At 40.0% G+C, this 20,925-nt stretch overlaps 1 protein-coding gene across 1 annotated transcript in view; it reads left to right on the forward strand.

Moving 5' to 3' along the window:
* COL3A1 (collagen type III alpha 1 chain) overlaps positions 1–20,925 on the forward strand; it is a 49,036-nt gene that overhangs the window by 25,951 nt on the left and 2,160 nt on the right. Inside the window, exons 8-49 of the mRNA XM_033065321.1 lie at positions 63–116; positions 902–955; positions 1,110–1,163; positions 1,492–1,545; positions 2,014–2,058; positions 2,239–2,292; positions 3,200–3,244; positions 3,968–4,021; positions 4,315–4,413; positions 4,536–4,580; positions 4,695–4,793; positions 5,564–5,617; positions 5,728–5,835; positions 6,959–7,012; positions 7,134–7,232; positions 8,324–8,377; positions 8,722–8,820; positions 8,974–9,027; positions 9,140–9,193; positions 9,706–9,759; positions 10,138–10,191; positions 10,390–10,434; positions 10,523–10,621; positions 10,709–10,816; positions 11,283–11,336; positions 12,276–12,329; positions 12,431–12,484; positions 13,085–13,138; positions 13,353–13,460; positions 13,629–13,682; positions 14,144–14,197; positions 14,805–14,966; positions 15,092–15,199; positions 16,032–16,139; positions 16,477–16,530; positions 16,705–16,812; positions 17,450–17,503; positions 17,613–17,720; positions 18,884–18,937; positions 19,161–19,268; positions 19,886–20,165; positions 20,635–20,822. Of these exons, the coding sequence (XP_032921212.1) occupies positions 63–116; positions 902–955; positions 1,110–1,163; positions 1,492–1,545; positions 2,014–2,058; positions 2,239–2,292; positions 3,200–3,244; positions 3,968–4,021; positions 4,315–4,413; positions 4,536–4,580; positions 4,695–4,793; positions 5,564–5,617; positions 5,728–5,835; positions 6,959–7,012; positions 7,134–7,232; positions 8,324–8,377; positions 8,722–8,820; positions 8,974–9,027; positions 9,140–9,193; positions 9,706–9,759; positions 10,138–10,191; positions 10,390–10,434; positions 10,523–10,621; positions 10,709–10,816; positions 11,283–11,336; positions 12,276–12,329; positions 12,431–12,484; positions 13,085–13,138; positions 13,353–13,460; positions 13,629–13,682; positions 14,144–14,197; positions 14,805–14,966; positions 15,092–15,199; positions 16,032–16,139; positions 16,477–16,530; positions 16,705–16,812; positions 17,450–17,503; positions 17,613–17,720; positions 18,884–18,937; positions 19,161–19,268; positions 19,886–20,165; positions 20,635–20,822 (3,357 nt within the window). The remainder of the gene's footprint in view (positions 1–62; positions 117–901; positions 956–1,109; positions 1,164–1,491; positions 1,546–2,013; positions 2,059–2,238; positions 2,293–3,199; positions 3,245–3,967; positions 4,022–4,314; positions 4,414–4,535; positions 4,581–4,694; positions 4,794–5,563; positions 5,618–5,727; positions 5,836–6,958; positions 7,013–7,133; positions 7,233–8,323; positions 8,378–8,721; positions 8,821–8,973; positions 9,028–9,139; positions 9,194–9,705; positions 9,760–10,137; positions 10,192–10,389; positions 10,435–10,522; positions 10,622–10,708; positions 10,817–11,282; positions 11,337–12,275; positions 12,330–12,430; positions 12,485–13,084; positions 13,139–13,352; positions 13,461–13,628; positions 13,683–14,143; positions 14,198–14,804; positions 14,967–15,091; positions 15,200–16,031; positions 16,140–16,476; positions 16,531–16,704; positions 16,813–17,449; positions 17,504–17,612; positions 17,721–18,883; positions 18,938–19,160; positions 19,269–19,885; positions 20,166–20,634; positions 20,823–20,925) is intronic.

Here is a 20,925-nt window from a genome sequence, read left to right on the forward strand (position 1 = left end):
TTAGTTTGAAAAATAATTAATATTTGTTATTAATGTAGTTAATATTAATTACTTTTCTACAGGGACCTCCAGGCCCTGTTGGGATGGTAGGCCCAGTTGGTCCACCAGGAAAAGATGTAAGTTCACTATTATTCATCAAGTTATTATTAATAGGGAGAAAAAAGTTCATTAAGTCACAAGATGATAGAGCACATTGATATTATTGCATTTGAGAATTTTTAACATATCCCTGTTTCTCCATTTGACAACAGGACTTTAAGTAAATTTAGTTTACACAAGGTCTAATTGTCCATTCCATAAAAAGTTCAAGTTTAGCAAGTAATTTGATTCATTTAAAAAAAACAAACAAAAAAACAAAACAAAAAAAAACCCAAAAAACCCAAACAAAACCAAAACATAAGCATGAAGCATGCTTTTTATTTGGTGCAAAATAAATTGGTAGTTATAAACAAAATCAGACAATAGTGGTAGCTTTCTGCTCCCTTTAAATCTTACTATGGGACTTACAGCCATTGACACCATTGTCTGTGTCACAGCTGGGAGTCCTGAACAGGTAGGTGGAGTACCAGGCAAGGTGCAAATATCCACAGCTTGTGTTGAGTCCATTTTGAGTGTTTTACCAGGAAAAATAAGTTTTCTAGGATCATCTCGTGCTAAAGGTTGTCTTGAAGTAACTTAGAAATTAACTAGAACACTGTTAAAAGCTTAGTTTATAAATCCTGGCAGTTAGTTCACTCTGACACTGCCTTCTGGAAAATGTCACCCTGAGAGGATTTGCAAGACCACCACTGTCTTTGGTGGAAGTTTCACCTGCTTACTCCAACTCACTGTTCTACCACAAGTAGTGCTTTGCCAGTAAATCAAGCAGTAATAAAACACCAAAAAAACTTACTTTCAACAGGGAGAACCAGGAAGACCAGGCAGGAATGGAGATCGTGGAATCCCTGGATTACCGGTATGGAAAATCTCACAATAATGTTCTTCTAATCATAGGTTTTGGTTTGTCATATCAAGTTAGTCAAGTGAATATGACACATAGTGAACATTGGCTTGTGCCCTTCATACAATAATTACACAATTTATTAATCTTTCTATATTTGTGTGTTTAGGGTCATAAGGGACATCCTGGAATGCCTGGGATGCCTGGGATGAAAGGCCAACGAGTAAGTATTGAGTTTCTTGATTATAGCTGAGTCTGTTACTCTCCTTGAATTATGGTGTTACACAGTTGTGATCTTTCAGTCATCATTTCCAAGACTGAATCATAGAATGAAAGTTAATTTCTGCACAATGTAATCTAAACTTTCATACTTGGGGTTACCTCAGTTGTAGAGCCCCATCCCTAATGCTAAAAAAAGGGTTCCAATAGCTGATAGCACTCATTATTGAAAATATGCCCCTTTTGTGGACATAACATTTTGCCAAGAGGAATCAAGTTTTCCAGAATACAGGAGGAATAAAATTCACAGATATGGTTTTACTTTCCCACAGGGTTTTGATGGAAAAGATGGTGCCAAAGGTGACAGTGGTGCTCCTGGACCAAAGGTAAAAATCTAGAGTGTCATCTTTCTAGAAGGTGGAGTAATGATCCCCATTATTTTTTGTACAGCTGTACTTTGCATTTTAAACACTTATAAAAATACAATAAGCATTAAAGAAACCCATTCAATATCTCCATGAAGAGAATACAAAATAATCCAAAGGAGTTAGATGTTCTGAACCACATCATGTCCCAATTCTCCTGCCACAATAAATATGAGATACCAAAATAAAAGGACACATCTCAGTCATCTTTCTTGCATAGTATTTTAAAAACTGAGTCTTTCTGATTTTTATTTCCTGTTTAATTTTTGATTATACACTTATTTAGACTTCTCAGAACTCAGCTCATGCTGAGGACACCCAGCACCCCATAGAAAGGGATAAAAAATTGGGGTTTTTTCTGTGTTTGTTCCCCTTGAATAAACCAAAAATGTTCTCACCAAAGTTCATTTTGTTTTCTCTCCATAACAGGGTGAAACTGGTCTTCCTGGAGCAAATGGAGCACCGGGCCAACCGGTAAATATGTGCATCCTGGAGTGTTTAAATGTTAGCTGAGTTGTTCCTCATTCTTTTAACTGTAATTACTCACTGCATGCAGTGGACAACAGTGAGTTATACAAATAAGAGCAATGTCTCCTTGCTCAGCCATCTTATCTTAGAAGCCCTTTAACAGATACATTTTGATGTGTTTTCTAGGGACCAAGAGGTCCAGCTGGAGAAAGGGGAAGACCTGGGAATCCTGGTGGCCCTGTAAGTAATTGCAAACCTTGTTTCCATCCAGAGGTAGCACATATTTGGATTCAATATGTTGAGAATTCCCCGCTTCCTTAAAGCAGCTGTAATGCACAGGAGCAAAAAACTATACAGCATCTGTAAAAATTTCACATGAAAATTTCCAGTCCCCAATTAAAGGTGTAACACTTTTAACCCACAACATGTTCGCCATCTTATTTCCTGTTTCACTTTTTAAAATGAATAAATTATTCAGGAAGAGTTCAATGTTTCAGCATAAGCTCAGGTTTGGCAAAGAGAAGCAGGGAGGTGGAGTGGAAACAAAGAGTGGCAGGGGATGGCAGAGGGAAAAAATGCAATCTCAGAAGTAACTTTTGGGAAATTATAAAAGTCCCCTTTGACAGGTTAGAGGGTACATCCCTTGCTCTGAAGGAATTCTTACTTCATAGCATTCATCACAATCAACAAAGCAGTTTACAGCCAGCACCTTGTTTGTGCAGACACTGCAAACCTCAGCAGAGGTCTGGTCTAGCATGGCTACAAGACAGGCAACAGGGTTTAAGTCATCAGTGTTCATCAGGCTTTTGAAGTGAAGTTTAGTCTTTTATGTGAATCATCTGTTGCAATCTTACCTATTCATACAAGCAATGATTTGTAGCTGTCATTTCCTTAAGACATTTAATAAGAATGTATTTTTACATCTTCCTATCTCAGTGAAAGTTATGTAATGTGTTGGATATTTCTTTACAACATATTTAGTTAATTATTACTTTGGAATTTCTCATTTAAGGAATACTTGGGTCTCAGTCAACTAAGTGGGAATGTACAGACACAAAAATACGGCCTCTGAGTCACAGACATGAAAGGATGTGGGTTCTGTGTCCAGGGCAGTGCTCTGTACCCAACACCTCTCTTCTTTCTGTAGGGTGCCCACGGCAAAGACGGATCTCCTGGAGCAGCAGGCCCACCTGTAAGGCAACTTTGACTTTCAGTGTTTGTATTGCTTCAGTCTAATTACTTCTAACTGATGTTCTGCAGTGCCAGCAAACCTGAAACTGGGGTGCACTTACTTGTTCAGCAATGAGCATTTTATTTAATTATATTTTGTAATTCTGTTGGTTAATATACTGAAAGGACACAGTGCAGTAGGAGAGCTTTAACACTGTAAATCATGAAATGTAAAAGTCCAAACCCAGATTATTCTCAGAGAACACATAGATGGGTGGAATTGCTATACTTCATGATGATCAAATTTTGAATGATCTTACCAAATAAATTATTTAGCTGTCTAGAGTTGGCAAATGTTTTTCTTTCCCATCTGCCTAGAAACCTGATCATGTCTACTTGTATGTGTAAGAGCTGTATTGGCTTTCTTTTCTCCTTCTTTTTTTATAATTAGAACAAATTTTGAAAGTTTTTTATAACTTAATCTCCTTAATGATAGATTTTATGTTTTTAAATTTAAAACACAGAAATTCAGCTGAATATGTAAAAGTCAGGGTAACTAAGATGTAGGTGTGATATTTTAGGACTAGCCAAATTTCATCTTTTACAGCATGATTTATATTTGCTATTTTCCAGGTGTTTCCTTACTCAGAGAAAAATCCCATAATCAGACTCTCTTTTTAAACTTAAGATTAATTCCATATGACTTTTACCTTTTGCATTAATAGTATTTTCTTTCACTTTTAAGGGTCCCCCAGGTCCCCCTGGAACTTCAGGATTTCCAGGCTCTCCAGGTTTTAAGGTATTCAGCTAAAGACACATAACTATATGGGATTTAGTCCTTTCTCTAGTTACACAGCTTATGTCACTCTACATCATTGTTTTATGAGCCCTTCTTTTCCTGGCTGCTATTACACTGTTTGCAGACCTAGAGCAGATGTGCTGCCATATGCAGCACAAGACAAACCCAGTCCTCATCACCTTCATGGCCACAACAAAACACCACTAAGTGGTAGAAGCCATTAATTTAATGCTGATTGCCCTAGAGATTACTAAGATGCCTTTGTTTTCTCATTTTACTGTTTTTCTCTGTAGGGTGAAGCTGGTCCTCCTGGTCCTGCTGGTGCTAGTGGCAGTCCTGGGGAGAGAGGAGAACCTGGTCCTCAGGGTCATGCTGGGCCCCCTGGGCCTCAGGTACGTCAGTAACACTTGGCACCCGAGAGGTGCTGGGTCACCTGCTCTTCACAGAGCCCTAGCAGACCTTTGTTCTCGTCCTGGGTTAGCAGCATTGGTTACTCAGTTATTTATTTTTCCAGGGCCCTCCTGGAAGAGCTGGAAGCCCTGGCAACAAGGGTGAAATGGTGAGTACTTTTCACCTCCCTGCCATTGCTTCGCTGTGTTGGTGAGGATCACTGCGGGTAGAGTCCATCAGAGACATTCTCTCTTCATCTTTTTATGTTGTTCTCTCTCTGCAGGGACCTTCTGGTATTCCTGGTGCTCCTGGTCTGCCAGGAGGCCGTGGCCTTCCAGGTCCTCCAGGTGCAAGTGGAAACCCTGGGGCAAAAGGCAGTCCGGTGAGTTACTAATGGTATTCACACTGGTTGTACAAACAAATATGGTGGAAGTAAGTGTGATACCATTAAAAACCCCATTGATCTTCTCCTAATCTCTTGAAATGGTTTAATAAATTCTTTTATAATGAAAATAGGCAATTATTTTCATATATATATAACATATTTTGTTTCATACATATAGGTATTGCTATATATAAAGATTATACATAAATATGGTAATAATACCTAATTGCTTTCCTAAATTATCTGCCAATTCAGATACAGCAAAGATACTGCCTACTGGCAGTATCAGATACTGGCTACATCAGACAAAATCTGTTGTTTTACAATCCCATTTTCACCTGTTTTAATTCCCAGGGGCTGAGTCCACAGTCCATAAGCCCCATGAGCTGTACCTGGTTTTACTGTCACACCCCAGCAGGCCCTTTTCTTACAGCCTTACACCACATCTTTATCAGAGAGAATATACAGGGACTTTAAACAAAAGACTCAATGATGTCTGAATTAGCTCAAGAACAGACATAAAATTTTACTCAATGGTGTTTAAGATTGTATCACTTCTTTCCTTTACTGGATTTTTAAGGAGTCCCATGACTTCCACTTACAGTTTCAGCCAATGCATGCAGATTTCTTTGCAGAGTGTTAAATAAAGAAAAGGAGTCAATAATTTGAAATATCATGTCTACTTCCTAATATTTCAGTACGTCTAGTAGCTCTAGAATGATGCCCAGTTGGAATCCATAATTTTAATGGGATTTTCTACTTTTTAGGGAGACCCTGGTAAGGATGGTGCAAAAGGAGATCCAGGCCCAAAAGGCGAGCGTGTAAGTGATTTCAAAATGTGTCCAGAGAAATATGTTTCCCCATACAAAACCTTGTTTGGTTTTTTGGAGACTTCTAATTCACTGATGGGTTTGGTTTCTGTTGTTGCCAGGGTGAAAATGGCACCCCAGGTGCTCCTGGGCCTCCTGGTGAGGAAGGGAAAAGAGGTGCAAATGGTGAACCCGGGCAGAACGGAGTACCTGGTACCCCTGGAGAAAGGGTGAGCTGTGCTACACAACCTTTGGAGCTAGGACAGAGACTGAAAATTCTGGCGTTCAAAACACTTCCAGGAGAAATTTGGCTCCATATATCTTCTCAGCAAATTCCACATGTGAAACTGGGGAGAATTCTTATCTAGTTTCTCCTCTGAATAGCAGCTCTTGGATCTATCTCAGTTGGAAATAAATTGATTTCTTTCAGTTTTTGATCTAGAAGAAGTAGTGATCTTGTGCTGAGAAGCAATCATAAACGATGAGAACTACAAAGGGAACAAATAATCAAAATTTTAAAATTACTTCTCAGTTAAAAAAAAAAATAATCCAAAGAATATCTGCTCTGGAAAGTGAAATTAATGTAAATTCTTCTACATTCAAGACATGTCTTTATGTTCACGTCTCTATTGTTAATACATCTTCAATATCAACAACAGCAATATTGTCAGGATGTCTTCTACATTACAATATTTCAACTGCAAATAAGTTTTTTTGGCTAGTATATGAAATAATTTTTTTAAAATGTAATAATTCTCACAGAGGAACAAACTTTTTTATTCAACAAAATAAATAGCAGGATCATTACAAATTTTAGATTTCCGTTCCCATCAGAAACAAAGGAAATTGTGCTGAGCTACTTCTAAGTCCTAACTTAATAATTGATTGCAATATTTGCTAAACCTATGAGGAAACCAAAGATGCATAATGAACTAATTAATCATACTAAACATATAAACAGGGCTGCAAAAATGAAAATTATAATTCAAATTTCTTTATAAAGATAGTATTAAATATAACTATTAGAACAATATAAGAGAGCTCTTCTCAGTATTGAATTAGAGGAAAATAATTGCTCTAAACTGAATGTGATTTTTGTTTTTTTATAGTAATTTAGAAAACTCATAAATAATGATGCAGGGCCAGCTAAAAATAAAGGCAGACAGGCTATAATTTCAACAGGAACACTAGAATCAAAGACAAAATAGTCTGCAGTGCTTCTTACTAAATATATATTTTTCCCATTAATTTTCAGTATGATAAGTCTAATAGTAAATAGTTTAGAAGAAAACCCAGTTACTATTACTTGTGCCATATTGCCTATGATCCATGGTTTGTTCTTTTATCTGGCAGGGCTCCCCTGGCTTCCGTGGCTTACCAGGTAGCAATGGACTTCCAGGTGAAAAGGTAAAAATCTTCCTCCAAAGAAGACCTCCAAACAGTTGGAGAATCCATGTGAATTTGGATGGACAGTTTCAGATTCAATGATGCTGATTCCCTTGCTGTGAATCTCCACATCTCTCTCCAGGGTCCTGCAGGTGAGCGTGGCAGCCCAGGTCCCCCTGGCCCCAGCGGACCTGCCGGAGAGCGTGGACAAGACGGAGGCCCAGGTCTTCCTGGATTGAGAGTAAGACAGGACATCTCCAAGAAAATGGGCTAAGCTCTGCTAGAGATGGCTCATCTGAGCTGATACAATAGAGGAGTCCAACTAGAAATCCTTTCTATGAGTTCCTGTAGGCAGTAGTAGCACCCATTCATGGTGGGACAGGTAACCGTGCAGTCACGGAGCGTTCCCAGGACACTGCCACAGTGGAGTCACGAGGCTTTGGGGAGGCTCCCGGAGCATGCCGGGCCTTGCCATGAGAAATGCCTTAAATATGAGTTAGCATGGGATGATTTGCTGCATTAGCTCTTTACATTTCTGCAAATTCTAACATTAGGTGTTTAGGGGGTTTTATTTAAATATATTTCTATTTAAATTATTATGTAAACAGGCTTAAATGTTTAAATAATTAAATTAGACATAAATTTAAATATTTCAATACATATGTTTTATTTTTTTGGCTTATTTGTAATTAAAGCAAATGAGCTGTTGATCAGTTTTTACAGTACATATCAGTAAGATTTCAGAGATGGCCTACTGTATAAGACTGACAGAATGTGACATCTAAGTGTACATGGAACAACATTCTGGGAGCTGCACTAAGAATTAGCAACTCCTAACCACAAATGTATTGACATTCAAAAGCCCAGCTGCAGGCCTCTGGGAGATAAACAAGATTTTATTGGCAATGAAAATGAATTATTTAAAATACAACATAAAGAAATTTAAACAAGTTAATGAAAAAGTGTTCCACGTTGTGTTGCTTCCAGGTAGAGGTGTGTAGTCAGAATTGTTTAATTCTTTTTTTTTCCATCTAAATATAGTTTTTTTCCCACATAATGAAAGAAAATTTTTGTGCTAGTTGATTAATGTCTGGTGTCTTGTTTATATACCATTCTCAGGAAAAACAATAAACCCATAATGACAAAATTTGTTTGCTATCTCCAATTTTCCCCCTTCATGGAATGGAAATGGCAAGAATTTTAATATTTATTAAAGAGGATGATAACAAGCAAGTAGTTTTTGCATATATTTATACTTATGAATTGAAACTTAATAATGTGCATTTTAAACTGAAATATAAATTTTTAATTTTTTTTTCCTTCGATTTGCAGGGCTTGCCCGGAATTCCAGGAAGCCCTGGAAGCGATGGGAAACCTGGCCCTCCCGTATGTACATTGTGCAAATATTTTATTCCAGTCCTCCTGCTGACCCAACCCTACCCTCATCCTATCCACATGACAGGTTGCTATCACAGCCAGGTTAATTGGCTCCTCTCTGTTTGCTTTAAGTGCCAGAGCACTTTTTATGCTGTATTATTGTAGCAGCAGCCTGCAAACACTGCGATTTCATACTGTGTGAAATGCAGAGTAGAGGGATATGAGTTGCAATGCAAAAAACAGAATGAGTTTTCAACAGTGTCTCCCCCTCACTCAATGTTTAATGACTCCTGGGAATTGCTTTATTTCACCTCACAGATGCCACGTCTTCCTTTCTTTTTATCTTACCCCAGGGCAATCAGGGTGAATCTGGACGCTCTGGCCCACCTGGTCCTGCAGGCCCACGTGGCCAGCCAGGTGTGATGGGTTTCCCTGGTCCCAAGGGCAATGAGGTGAGTGGGACTTCTCCTCATTTGTGAGGGTGCTTGATGAGTCCAATGTTAAATTAAATTGCTCCACAGTGGGGCTATCTCACGCTGCTGCTTTAGACGATTGTCCACTGACCACAAACAAGTATTTCAAATGTAGTCTACCTTTTTTGTTAGGGTGCACCAGGCAAGAATGGAGAGAGAGGCCCTGGTGGACCACCTGGACCACCTGTAAGTTTTGCTAATATTTTGTTTAATAATGACATAATATTAATAATAACTTGATGAGTCTTACAAAAATGGCATCACTTTCTAATCATAGCCTAATTTTGTCTTTGAATAGGGTCTTGCTGGGAAGAATGGTGATGTTGGCCTTCCAGGTCCTCCAGGACCTAGTGTAAGTGTGGTGGGCCCATTGAGGCAATGATGGGGGTCTGGCAGCTACAGATAGAAACTGGGAATTTAGCAGAAGAACAATATTTTTAATAATATAAAGAAGTCTCCTTTTATGAAGACAAATAAAAGAGCTCTTCTTTGCCATTATTTAATGAACAAATATTCAAAACTTTGGTAGGAGAAACTTGAGTCAGGTATACCTGGTGTAGATTGAAATGAAAAGTCAATTTAGAGTTCTTGGTCTTTCCAATCAGAAGTGAATTGTAGCTCCCTTTAGTGTTTATGACATTGCAAACTTCTATCAAGTTAAAATGTGTCTGCTGAATCATATCTAAAAGTTGGAATGAAAAGAGCAAATACCACACCACCAACATACTTTAGTTTTTGAGCTTGTGAATGTCATTGTCATGTCACAATGAGGAGGCATAGATTAGAGGTGGTGTGGAGGTGTTTACATGTTGAAGTGTTCTCAGGCAAGTTCATGGATTTTTTTCCTCATTTGTTTGATTCTAGGGTGCTCCAGGGGAGAGAGGAGAACCAGGAGCAGCAGGCCCACCTGGCCTCCAGGTGCTGTGTGTTTATTGTTTTCTGATTCTATTTAACAGAACACACAAAATATAAAATTCTATTTAACGCAAACACACAAAAATATAAAATAAAATAAATATAGGCGTCTGAACATTTACATTGGAGTGCCCAATAACATCATATTTTGAATATAATAGAATATAACACAACCACTTGACAAAAGTTTCTGCATCATTGCAAACCAGGTGGTTAGCTGAGATTGTGTCACTTAAACCCCATAGCTATCAAATTGGCATCTTCTTTCTGAAGGATTGGAATGAGTTGGCCACACATCTTTTTGAGTCAAAACCAAAAATCTGAAGATGGAAAATACATAACTTATCTGTGTAACATGGATAACACTGTTCCTTCATACAGGGGTTGCCTGGTGGACCAGGACCAGCTGGAGAGAACGGAAAACCTGGAGAACCAGTAAGCAGTAATTCCTTATCTTGTGAAGTAACAAAAAAATTAATGAGAAGTTCTTCCTGAATTGTATTTCCAAATTCAGACAGCTCTCAGCTCTCCTCAGAGCAGCATAGACTGATTTGGGTAACAATAGGGAAGATGCCAATGCAGATGCACTAGGTAAAGTTCATGCATAACCAACATTTATTTTCTCATAAACAGGGGCCAAAAGGTGATATTGGAGGACCTGGATTCCCAGGCCCTAAGGTAAATAATAAAGCAATTTTTGTGATGACATAAATGAATTAACAAAATATGAGCCTGAAAACAAAGAATAATACATTTTTTATCACAGGGTGAAAATGGTATCCCAGGAGAACGTGGTGCACAAGGTCCTCCAGGACCTCCTGGAGCAAGAGGTGGACCAGGTCCTGCTGGCGCAGAAGGTGCCAAGGTACCCATAGAATTTCTTCCTTTTCTGCTATTCTGCTACCATTTGTGTAAATTTTGCTTTTTCTAATTATTTGTTGTTACTCCTTAGGGTCCCCCTGGCCCACCTGGTCTCGCTGGAGGCACAGGACTGCCTGGCTTACAAGGAATGCCAGGAGAAAGAGGACCTTCTGGAAACCCTGGACCAAAAGGGGAGAGGGTAACATACACACTTTTGATTTTATGCTGGGTTTGCCTGAGTCTTCACTTTGGCCTGATTTCAGAGGTGCAGATTGTGTAGCAGTACTGTTGATTTAGCAATAGGATGTGGCTCCTAGATGTTGAAATATATGGGGTTTTCCCCTCAGTTTAATACATGCTAGATATTTTCCTGCACTGGATCTCTTGGGGGATGGGTAATCAAAACAGTTCTAATGAATCCAATTAATGATGAGAATACTTCACACCACAGGAAGACAATTTGACCTGGACTTAATTTTGTATCAGTTTGGGGTTTTTTTCTCATCAAAGAATGTAGTATCTGATGCTGAAAACTGGGCAAAACACCATCCCCAGTTTCATTAAAGAAATCTGACTGTTGAGAGACCCTCAGCATGAGATCCTTCCCCAGGTAGGCTCATCTCATGCTCCTTTTTCTCATGGTTTTTATGTCTTTAACCTCCTAGGGAGAACCCGGTGGTAAAGGTGCTGATGGCCTTCCTGGTGCAAGAGGAGAGAGAGTGAGTATTTAAACATCCAGCAGTTTATCCATGAGTTTTACACAGCCAGCTCTTAGAACATGAGTAACCTCAGAGTAAATAATACTATCTAGGACAGCTAAAGTTGTAATTTCATTGTGTTTCATTCCAGCAGTGCAAAACTGGATTTGTAAATTAAATAAACCCCAATACTAGTTTTTTTGTGATTTCCACACCTTGGGTAGATGTAATGGAATTTTTTTGAGAAAGATTGTTATTGACTGGGACAATGTTTTAGAGGGAAAGAAATCATATGAAATAGAATTTCTACCTGACTGATGTTGTAATGAATCACAAAAAGATATAGGTAGTAAATATTCTCATACACAATACTCCTACAGGTTAGCAAATATGATGTATTTATACATCTATATAGCAAATGCACATAAAATAGACACTTGAAACATATACATCTATCAAATCACTACCTGCAGGCAGTGTATACATGAAAGTGATGAGAGATGACAAATATACAAATGCAGCTTGGTTGAGTTGGAGGAAATACAAAAAATTATTTCAGACCATAAGGTACAGATTAAATTTTTAAGAAAGAAATAAGTCAGGGGGCTAGTCAGGAGATGCTGAGTATGTGCTGAAGAAACGTGGGTCCATTATCTATCTGAAAATTAGGGCAACAGGTCACTTTTCTTGTTGAAAGAGACCTATTAATTTCAGCTGGTTTTGGATTAGGTTTGGATGGGGGAGAAAAAAAATAACTTAGCTGGAGATCTCACTGCAAAATGGTGTGATTTCAGAGCATCACTCCAAAACATGGTGTACAAATGCACCTTGGCACTGTACACTTGCTTCATCTAAGTACCTTTGGCAATGAAACATAAACACTAGTGATCAAAAGAGAGGAGTTAACATTGTCATATTTTGATACAAAAGATATAATTTTCTAATTTTCCAATTGTTTAGGGCAATGTAGGTCCCATCGGTCCTCCTGGTCCTGCTGGCCCACCTGGAGACAAGGTAAAGAATCCTCCTGATGGGGTTTGTACAGTAAAGTCCCCAAGGGGGGCTGCCTCAGGGGACCTAGACAAACACCCCACGACCATCCTTGTTCCTTGCAGGGAGAGACTGGCCCAGCAGGTGCCCCTGGCCCAATGGGTTCCCGTGGAGGTCCTGTAAGTGACACAACTTTTCTTCCATCCTCTATAACTTCACCATGGCTTCTCCTGCCTGGTGTAGATGTCAGTGCTGCACCAAATCTATCAGCAGTACATGTGGCTTGGGGTGTAAATAAACTAAGCACATTCAGCTCCTGTTGACTCTTGGGATTTATAAGCACTAAAGGCTTCAGAAAGTCAAGGCTTTTAACACTGAAAAGGGGTCAGAGGGCTGTGGTGACAGGGCAAGGCAAGAGTGTGAGCAACAGTCATGTCCATCTTGATTTAAAGTTAAGTAAACTTTTAAAAATACAATTTCTTATACTTATTTTTTTAATATTTAACATGTTGGGATCTCAGTTGAACACCATGGATTGTGCTCAGGGTTTATACAGGTTTAGCTGAGTTAAGTTTACCACATTTTAGATAATTATCAGGTAATTCCTGAACAGTTATGTTTAGCACTTTGGAGCAACTATTGTTTTGGATTAGATGTTTTTCCTCCAAAGGCTGGTTCGATAAAAAAACTTCAGCAGCCTTAATAGTAGTATTCTCTAACTTTTAAAGTGAAGTTTATCTTCCTAACATCTTCCCTTGCTGACATGTGGTTTTCCACAGGGTGAACGAGGAGAGCAAGGTCTTCCTGGACCTGCTGGCTTCCCTGGAGCTCCAGTAAGTGTCTACACTACTCTTCCTGTACTCAGGTACACACAGGGCAACATGACTTTGTCCTTCCCCTCCTGCACTGGTAGGGCAGTAGAGTTTGACTGCATTCACACTCAATTTAATATTTAAATTCCCTTCAGAAGAGGACCTGGGTAGCATTTCTTGTCACAGCATCATCTGCTTCTTTGAGTGGTGATATAACAATATCATTTCTCTACAGGGCCAAAATGGGGAACCTGGTGGGAAAGGAGAAAGAGGCCCCCCTGGTCTAAGAGGAGAGGCTGGACCCCCTGGAGCAGCAGGTCCACAGGGCGGCCCTGGAGCCCCAGTAAGTGTTTGATGCTCCTTGTTGGTGCTGAGAGGTTTCCTCAGCCTTCCCTCAGCCTAAGGGTGCTGGGCCCAAGTGCAAGGAGAGGAACTGCCTGAAACATATTGACATTTCCTATAATTTCAATCTTTATCAAATCATTTGCTTTATCTACTTCCTTCCATGTAGGGTCCACCTGGTCCCCAAGGAATAAAAGGAGACCGTGGATCTCCTGGTGGGCCTGTGAGTATCTCTTCAATTTAGTCACTGCTAAATGCCTCTGTTTACAACAAATGTGATGTAAATGAAAAATAAGAACTTCAATGACTTTAGTATTGGCAGTGATCTGGATTACATTGATTATAATATAAGTAAGGTGCCAAAATAGCTTTTGACACAATGACCCAAAGCTCTACAGTGGTTTATCTCAACAGTTATTATATTTACTTGTCATCTTTGCTAACTTTCTAAAAAGCCATTAGCTCAAATTTGAGGAGAATATGTGACCTCCTGTTGCAAAAAAAAAAAAAAAAAAAAAAAAAAAAAAAAAAAAAAGGTGACTTTTTGTTCCATTTCAGGACATTTAATTCAGGTTTCAAACAAAACATTACTATAATTTAAATTCAGCAGGTGTATAGAAATCAATTTGTTCCTGTTTTTCCAGTCTTCATAAAATGACAACTAAAAGTATTGATCTCCTCTAGGGTGCTGCTGGTTTCCCTGGTGCTCGTGGTCTACCTGGTCCCCCTGGTAACAATGTAAGTTGGTTTATCCCCCTTTTATCTTAGTCTTACTTTGTGGATACATTTAGACATATATTAATATGTTAAAATATATTATACAAAAACATTCTGAATAGGATGGTTATGCTTCAGGAAAAATATCTGCAAAAATGAGTTTACTCTCCTTATGGTATGGAGGATAAAGTAGGATTTTAATTAAGGTACCATTAAGGTCAATGCAATTCTTTCCATTCATCGGCTCAGCTAAGACTGTGATGAAAGACATTTCATTCTGCACATGTCCAAGACACCATATTAAAGGCATATGGCAGGAGAGATTCAAGAAAGCAGAAGGGCCTGCTCCTGTTTCAAATTTTTGTGGTAGAGCCATGAGTAAGAAATGTGTACCCTGTGTTGGATGCATTGCAGGCACTGGGCATCCAAAATGTGCAGATGTATGTCCAGACAGCAGGGATAAAAAATACCAGTTGTGAAAGTGATGCACGAAAGGATTCTCTTACAACACCAGATCAAATTTGGGTGCGTGGAGCTGGACCCTAAATCTGCCTTCAGGCAGTGACTTGGGTCTGGCTGGCTTTCATGAGATCAATGCTCACACTTTCCTTTTTAAAACTTTTTTTAGGGTAGTCCAGGTCCCCCTGGTAACGCAGGGCCTGCAGGCAAGGATGGGCCCCCCGGACCCCCCGGTAGTTCTGGTGCTCCTGGAGGTCCAGGACCTGCTGGAATCAGGGGTGAGCCCGGCGTACCAGGAGAAAAAGGTCCCCCAGGAGCACAAGGAGAGAGGGTAAGTGTCCCTTCAGGCAGGGACTGTGCCACCAGGAGACAGGGATTATGTCTGTGCAGAACAAGCAGCCAGCTATGGAATGTTAAAGATGCCCCCACTGACTGAAGTGACCTTTTCTCAAACAGGGGGCACCAGGTGCGCCAGGTCCTCAAGGCATCGTCGGCAGCCGCGGGGGCACGGGTCTGCCAGGCATGCGTGGCCCCAGTGGCCCACCCGGGATGGCAGGGGCCAAGGTGAGAGCCCTTCACTGCAGCTACACCCTCAACCGTGACACAACCCTGGCCCAGCTGCTGAAAATAGCCTAGAGATGCAAAAAGCTCTAAAAATAACTTAGAGAGACAAAACTTAATGTATTGGGGTTGTTGGGGGGTTTAATGCTTTTAAGGCCCGAGAGAAGAGAATTTAGTTATTTGTGTTTACGTACATAAGGTCAGGCTTTAAAATGTCTTATATCCAGCTGCTGTGGGATGCAAGGTTATCTTTCAGATTATATTATATTATATTATATAGATCTAGGACCCTTCCCACACTTTGGGAAGGTCATGAAAAGGAGGCTGTAACCCCTCCTGGGTACAAGATCCAAGTAATAGTCTCACCTACCACTAGTTGTTTACCCTTGCTTCATTCTCAATATGTTTCTTTCTTAAATAATATGACCCAAACAGATAAGTACCCTCACGTCCCTTCAGAAAATGTGGTGTGAGGCTTGGTTTGTATTTTATTACCAATACAGTGATAGACCAGCATTTTTTGGTTAACTGCTTTGGCCATTGTCTTTGGGCACATAAGAAGAGACATACCTGTTTGTTCCTCATTAATTGACAACTAAGCAAGAATATTCAATGGCCTTGCATGAATATTACTAGCAATTAAAAGAAACCACTTTGGCCAAGTGTTTACCTCTTGTTTATCTCTTGTTTTGTGTATTCACAACCAGCAAAGCCACATTGTTCCCTCACTTCATTAGGTCTCCTTCAAAATCCCTGCATTGCTAATAAGATACAAAATACACTGGTATCTCCAAAGAGCCTTATCTGGAATGGAATCCTTTCCCTTTTTGTTCAGGGTGAAGATGGTAAACCAGGCTCCAATGGAATCCCAGGAGAACGTGGTGCTCCTGGTCCCCAAGGTCCCATCGGCCAAAGAGGCTTACCTGGAGAGCCTGGCAGAGATGTGAGTGGATGGGATTTCTCTGCTAGCTTGTGAGTTACAAATGGGAGATGCCAGGACAAATATGCTTTAAGGTGGACAAGGCCTCCCTCAAGAGCCTGATCACAGGGGCTTGGGCAGATTCTGTCTCCTGTCCCTGCCATCCCCCTCACTGCCTGGGGACACCACCTGTCTTGCTTAGAGCATGAGACTGTACTGCCTACAAAATAATGCAGGTCTTACCAGGAACTCTTCCTTCTTGAAAACTCTTTCTTTGATGAGCCTTGTTCAAGCTTACTGGGAAACAAGCTGTCTGCTGGCCATGCAGTTTATGAACAAACTGTGCCACTCTGTTTTGCAGGGTAATCCTGGCTCCGATGGCTTGCCTGGACGGGATGGATCCCCAGGAGGCAAAGTAAGAAATCACCAATATCCTTGGGCTGCCCAATAAATGAGACATGAACTACATGGCAATATATGTCATGTATATATGCTAAGTAATTTGTTGCTTGAACCTCCTGTGCTCTACACTATATACTCCTTATATTGAGTTCTATAAAACATATTTATTACCCCTTTCTATCTACAGGGTGACCGTGGTGAAAATGGCTCTCCTGGCCCTCCAGGACCCCCTGGCCACCCTGGACCTGCAGGCAATGCTGGTGCTCCTGGAAAATCTGGTGAAAGAGGATTTCAGGTAAGAGCAAAGTAAATAGATTACTGCTTACTTACATACCCTTCCTATGCAAGGTCCATTTCATGCCGAAATGGAGAGGAAGTTTTGAAGAGTCATCCTTTTGTTAATGTCAGAGGTTCTTGACATCAAGAACCTGTTCTATAAGAATATCCAGGGGAAAGACATGTCAGAGTTTATGTTCTGACAACTTACAGAAATTAACCTCAAGATTCATGGACTCTGTAAGGAAGCCAAAATGCACAGCATCCCACCAGGCTCTGTCCTGATTTCCATCCCATGTGGTGCTCATGCAGCACAAGCAATGTGTTATTTATTTAAACTAAGGGAGTAACTTTGGAAGCCCTCAAGTTATTTCTCAGGAGTGCTGACACCAGCACACTGAGCACTGAGCACCTCACTGAGAGAGGGAAGAAGGGCTGCAGTGCAGTGTACAGATCAGTGCCTACAGGCAGCTGAGACAGGCTGACGTTGGTACAAAAATGGCCTGGCTAGGATTCCTGCTGATTCTAGTGTGTGTGTAGCTTCCCCTTGTTTTCCAACACCTGCTGGCTGTGAACACACAGCTGATCTGGAAATAAAGAGGGTGGGCTGGGCAGTTCCAAGTGATCCATAACTTCTCATTCTTACCATGTCACAGGGTCCACCTGGCCCTCCTGGCTCTGCTGGTCCTGCTGGTGCCCGTGGTCCTGCCGTAAGTTATATCTTAAGTACTTGTGGTATCCTCCATTCCCTATTTCTGTTGTATGGACGGTGCTCTTATCTCCTTCTATCTTCCTTTTATTGCAAATCTACTCTTACAGGGTCCTCAAGGTCCTCGTGGTGATAAAGGTGAACCTGGTGAACGAGGCAGCACTGGCATAAAGGGTCACAGAGGGTTTCCTGGTACCCCTGGTCTCCCTGGTCCTCCTGTGAGTATTTTGCACTGGATTGGGAATTACAGCTGATCTTAGTTTCGGTGCTTGGGCCTCAGGTACCTAATTAACCTTAGCTAATTTGATGGGAATCTATGTAAATTTGATTGTCTGATGTTTCAAGATCCAGATTCCCTGACTCAACCTGACATAAACATAATTAAAGAACTGGAAGAAGCTGTTAGGAAGTAAAGATGGGTTTACTACAACTCTTTCAATAAAAACTTCTTATATAGTCATTTATAATATAACCAGGTTATTCCTGATTTTATTAGGAAAGAGAGAAGTAGGGGTTGAAATATCTATGTCTGTTAGATACCTATCCTAGACAGACAACTAAAGCTACTCAGAGTCCAAATACCTCTCTTCTGCCATGTATCTTTTATAGAAAGCAATACTGGGGCAAAATGGGCAGGAAATTGTAAACTGCTGACCTGTAAACATGCATTACTATTTGAACAGAGCTTAGAGAATTGAAGAGCAAGAATGGACACAGATATCTATGGACACAGTGGTCCATAGATATTTACAACCAGTACAGGTTTAAGAAGGGATTTATTCTGAAAAAAACCTGCAAATACCCCTCATGACACAAATGAGAATAAAGAAACCAAAGCTCACTCAATTAACATACCAAAGATGGCACCAATACCAACCTATCCAACAACACAATAGAACTTGGAGTCTAACACATTACATGAAAAAAAAATTATATATTCTCATTTGATGATCGATAACTTTTAAGCAAATGGCTTAGTTCTTTGCAGTGCACACATAGAGCAAATCTGTAAATGTATTTGAAATTATGAGTGTTTGTCAAATTATTTAAACAACATTACTGGTAATATTATTAAAACTGCAGTATTTTGGCTATAGCTACATATTCTCATGAATATAAGAGTTCATCCAAAGCTCATTGGTGTCAGTTGGCTTTCTTGCATTTTGGATAACACATCTGTATAGGAAAGCATATAGAGAACATTCAGTATTTTTTTCTGATTAAAGAATGGACACCATTCTCTAGTATCTGACATAGACTTTTTAGAAGGATGTGCTTTGTATAATCTTGATGATGTTTTCAGTGTCTTTATTTAAGGCACATCCAGCTAGTTGCAAGATATTACCAGGAGGTGTATCACTGACTTTTCAATTTTTCATAGGGTCCCCTGGGTCCACAAGGTGCAATTGGAGGTCCAGGAGCTTCAGGTGCAAGGGTAAGAAAAACTCCTTACTCAGCCTGATTGCAAGGAAAATCCAGACTTTTTAGTCATTACATACGTAGATATAAATTTTAATTGGCCATCTCAAAAGAAAGCAGCTGAAGAAAAAAAAACACCTGATAAATCATACAGAAATATTTGAAATACCTCACAAAGTAGTTCTGAACTATCTGATAAACTACTTTGACCATATTGTTTGTATTCTTTGTTGTTCTAGGGTCCCCCAGGACCAGCTGGGCCACCTGGAAAAGATGGTACCAGTGGCTACCCAGGTCCAATTGGTCCTCCCGGCCCCCGTGGTACCAGAGGCGAAAGTGGCCCTGCCGTAAGTAAATGGTGCAAACTCACGCAAGCAAACCTTTGGGAATATTCATGAAATACAGGATGCTCAACTATTTAAATATCTCCCTCAGAAACTCTCTATGTCATGGACAAGATTTGTGGCAGGAGGTATCTTGCTACCAAGGCTAAATCCAAAACCACGCAGCTCATTTGTAATTCAGTGTAACTATTGCACTGTGTTGATCTCCGCTGATCACTGACTTTTCTGTGTACAACGAAATCTCCTCCTCACTGCAGAGCACAGGCTCCCTTTGGGTCTGGGAAGCCATGGAATGGGCTTCCTAAGACTGCTCTAGAGAGGCCACAGCTGCAAAGGTGTCACCATCACAGTCACCTCCTCAAGCCAAGAAATGGTCATTCTCTGGATTTTAGTGGAAAGGTTTCCTTCTCAAAGCCCAGACATAAAGACAGTTGAACTTGACCAAATGAGGGGAAAAAAATACAATTTTAAGAAAATAAAGGCCTGGAAAATCTAACAGATGTTTATACATCTGTTTAATTAATGAATAAGTAAACTAAATATTTGTGTAAGAATTCTCATTTTTTTAAGACCAGGGCCTACACAGACTTTCAGTTTTAACCTGTTCACTATATTTTTAGGGTCCACCAGGGCAGCCTGGTCTTCCTGGTCCTGCTGGTCCTCCTGGTCCATGTTGTGGTGGTGCAGCTGCCCTGGGTGCTGGTGAGAAAGGTCCAATTTCCTATGGGTATGAATATCGAGATGAGCCCAAGGAGAATGATATCAATCTGGGTGACATAATATCTTCAATGAAATCAATTAACAACCAGATTGAAAACATCATTAGTCCTGATGGGTCCCGCAAGAATCCAGCCCGTAACTGCCGAGACCTGAAATTCTGCCATCCCGAGCTCAAGAGTGGTATGTTCACATTTTATTTCCACCAATGGTACCAGGTCTTGGGGATTGTTCTGGTTTTTCAGTTTCTCTAATTTGAGTATTTAAATGCGGATATCTTCCATCAAAATTTGACTTTTTTTCAAACAAATGTCATGAAAAAGATGATAAACGTAAGAACAATTTTAAACATTAATTAACTATGCATTTACACAGAATGTATATTTGACTTCACTCCTTAGAACTGAACATATGTTTAAACAATTTTAGGGGAAAAAAAAATTACAAGTTGTAAATTTATTTCAGATTTCTGTCTCCTTGCAGAATTCACATGAATTCAGTACCTTTTTATATAATCTTATTTTCTGTGGCATCTCTTCTGTCAAAATTAATGTGTTTCCTGATTTTGCTCAGAAATCTGGCACAGAAATAATCATGCAGTCATCATGCATCTCCAAATATATTAACATTTGACATTTTCCCTTACCTCTAGGAGAGTACTGGATTGATCCTAACCAAGGTTGCAAGATGGATGCTATTAAAGTCTACTGCAATATGGAAACTGGTGAGACCTGCCTCAATGCTAACCCTGGGACTGTGCCAAGGAAAAACTGGTGGACCAGTGCAAAGAGTGGAATGAAGCACATTTGGTTTGGAGAGTCTATGGATGGAGGCTTCCAGGTGAGAAATGGGCACAGTTAACAGCCCAGATTGGGCATCACAAGACCCTAAAAACTAATTCTGAAATTAAACTGAATGAGACCATTAGCATGTGAACAAATCA

Source organism: Catharus ustulatus, chromosome 7 (genome assembly GCF_009819885.2).
Source record: "Catharus ustulatus isolate bCatUst1 chromosome 7, bCatUst1.pri.v2, whole genome shotgun sequence".
Taxonomy (NCBI): domain Eukaryota; kingdom Metazoa; phylum Chordata; class Aves; order Passeriformes; family Turdidae; genus Catharus; species Catharus ustulatus.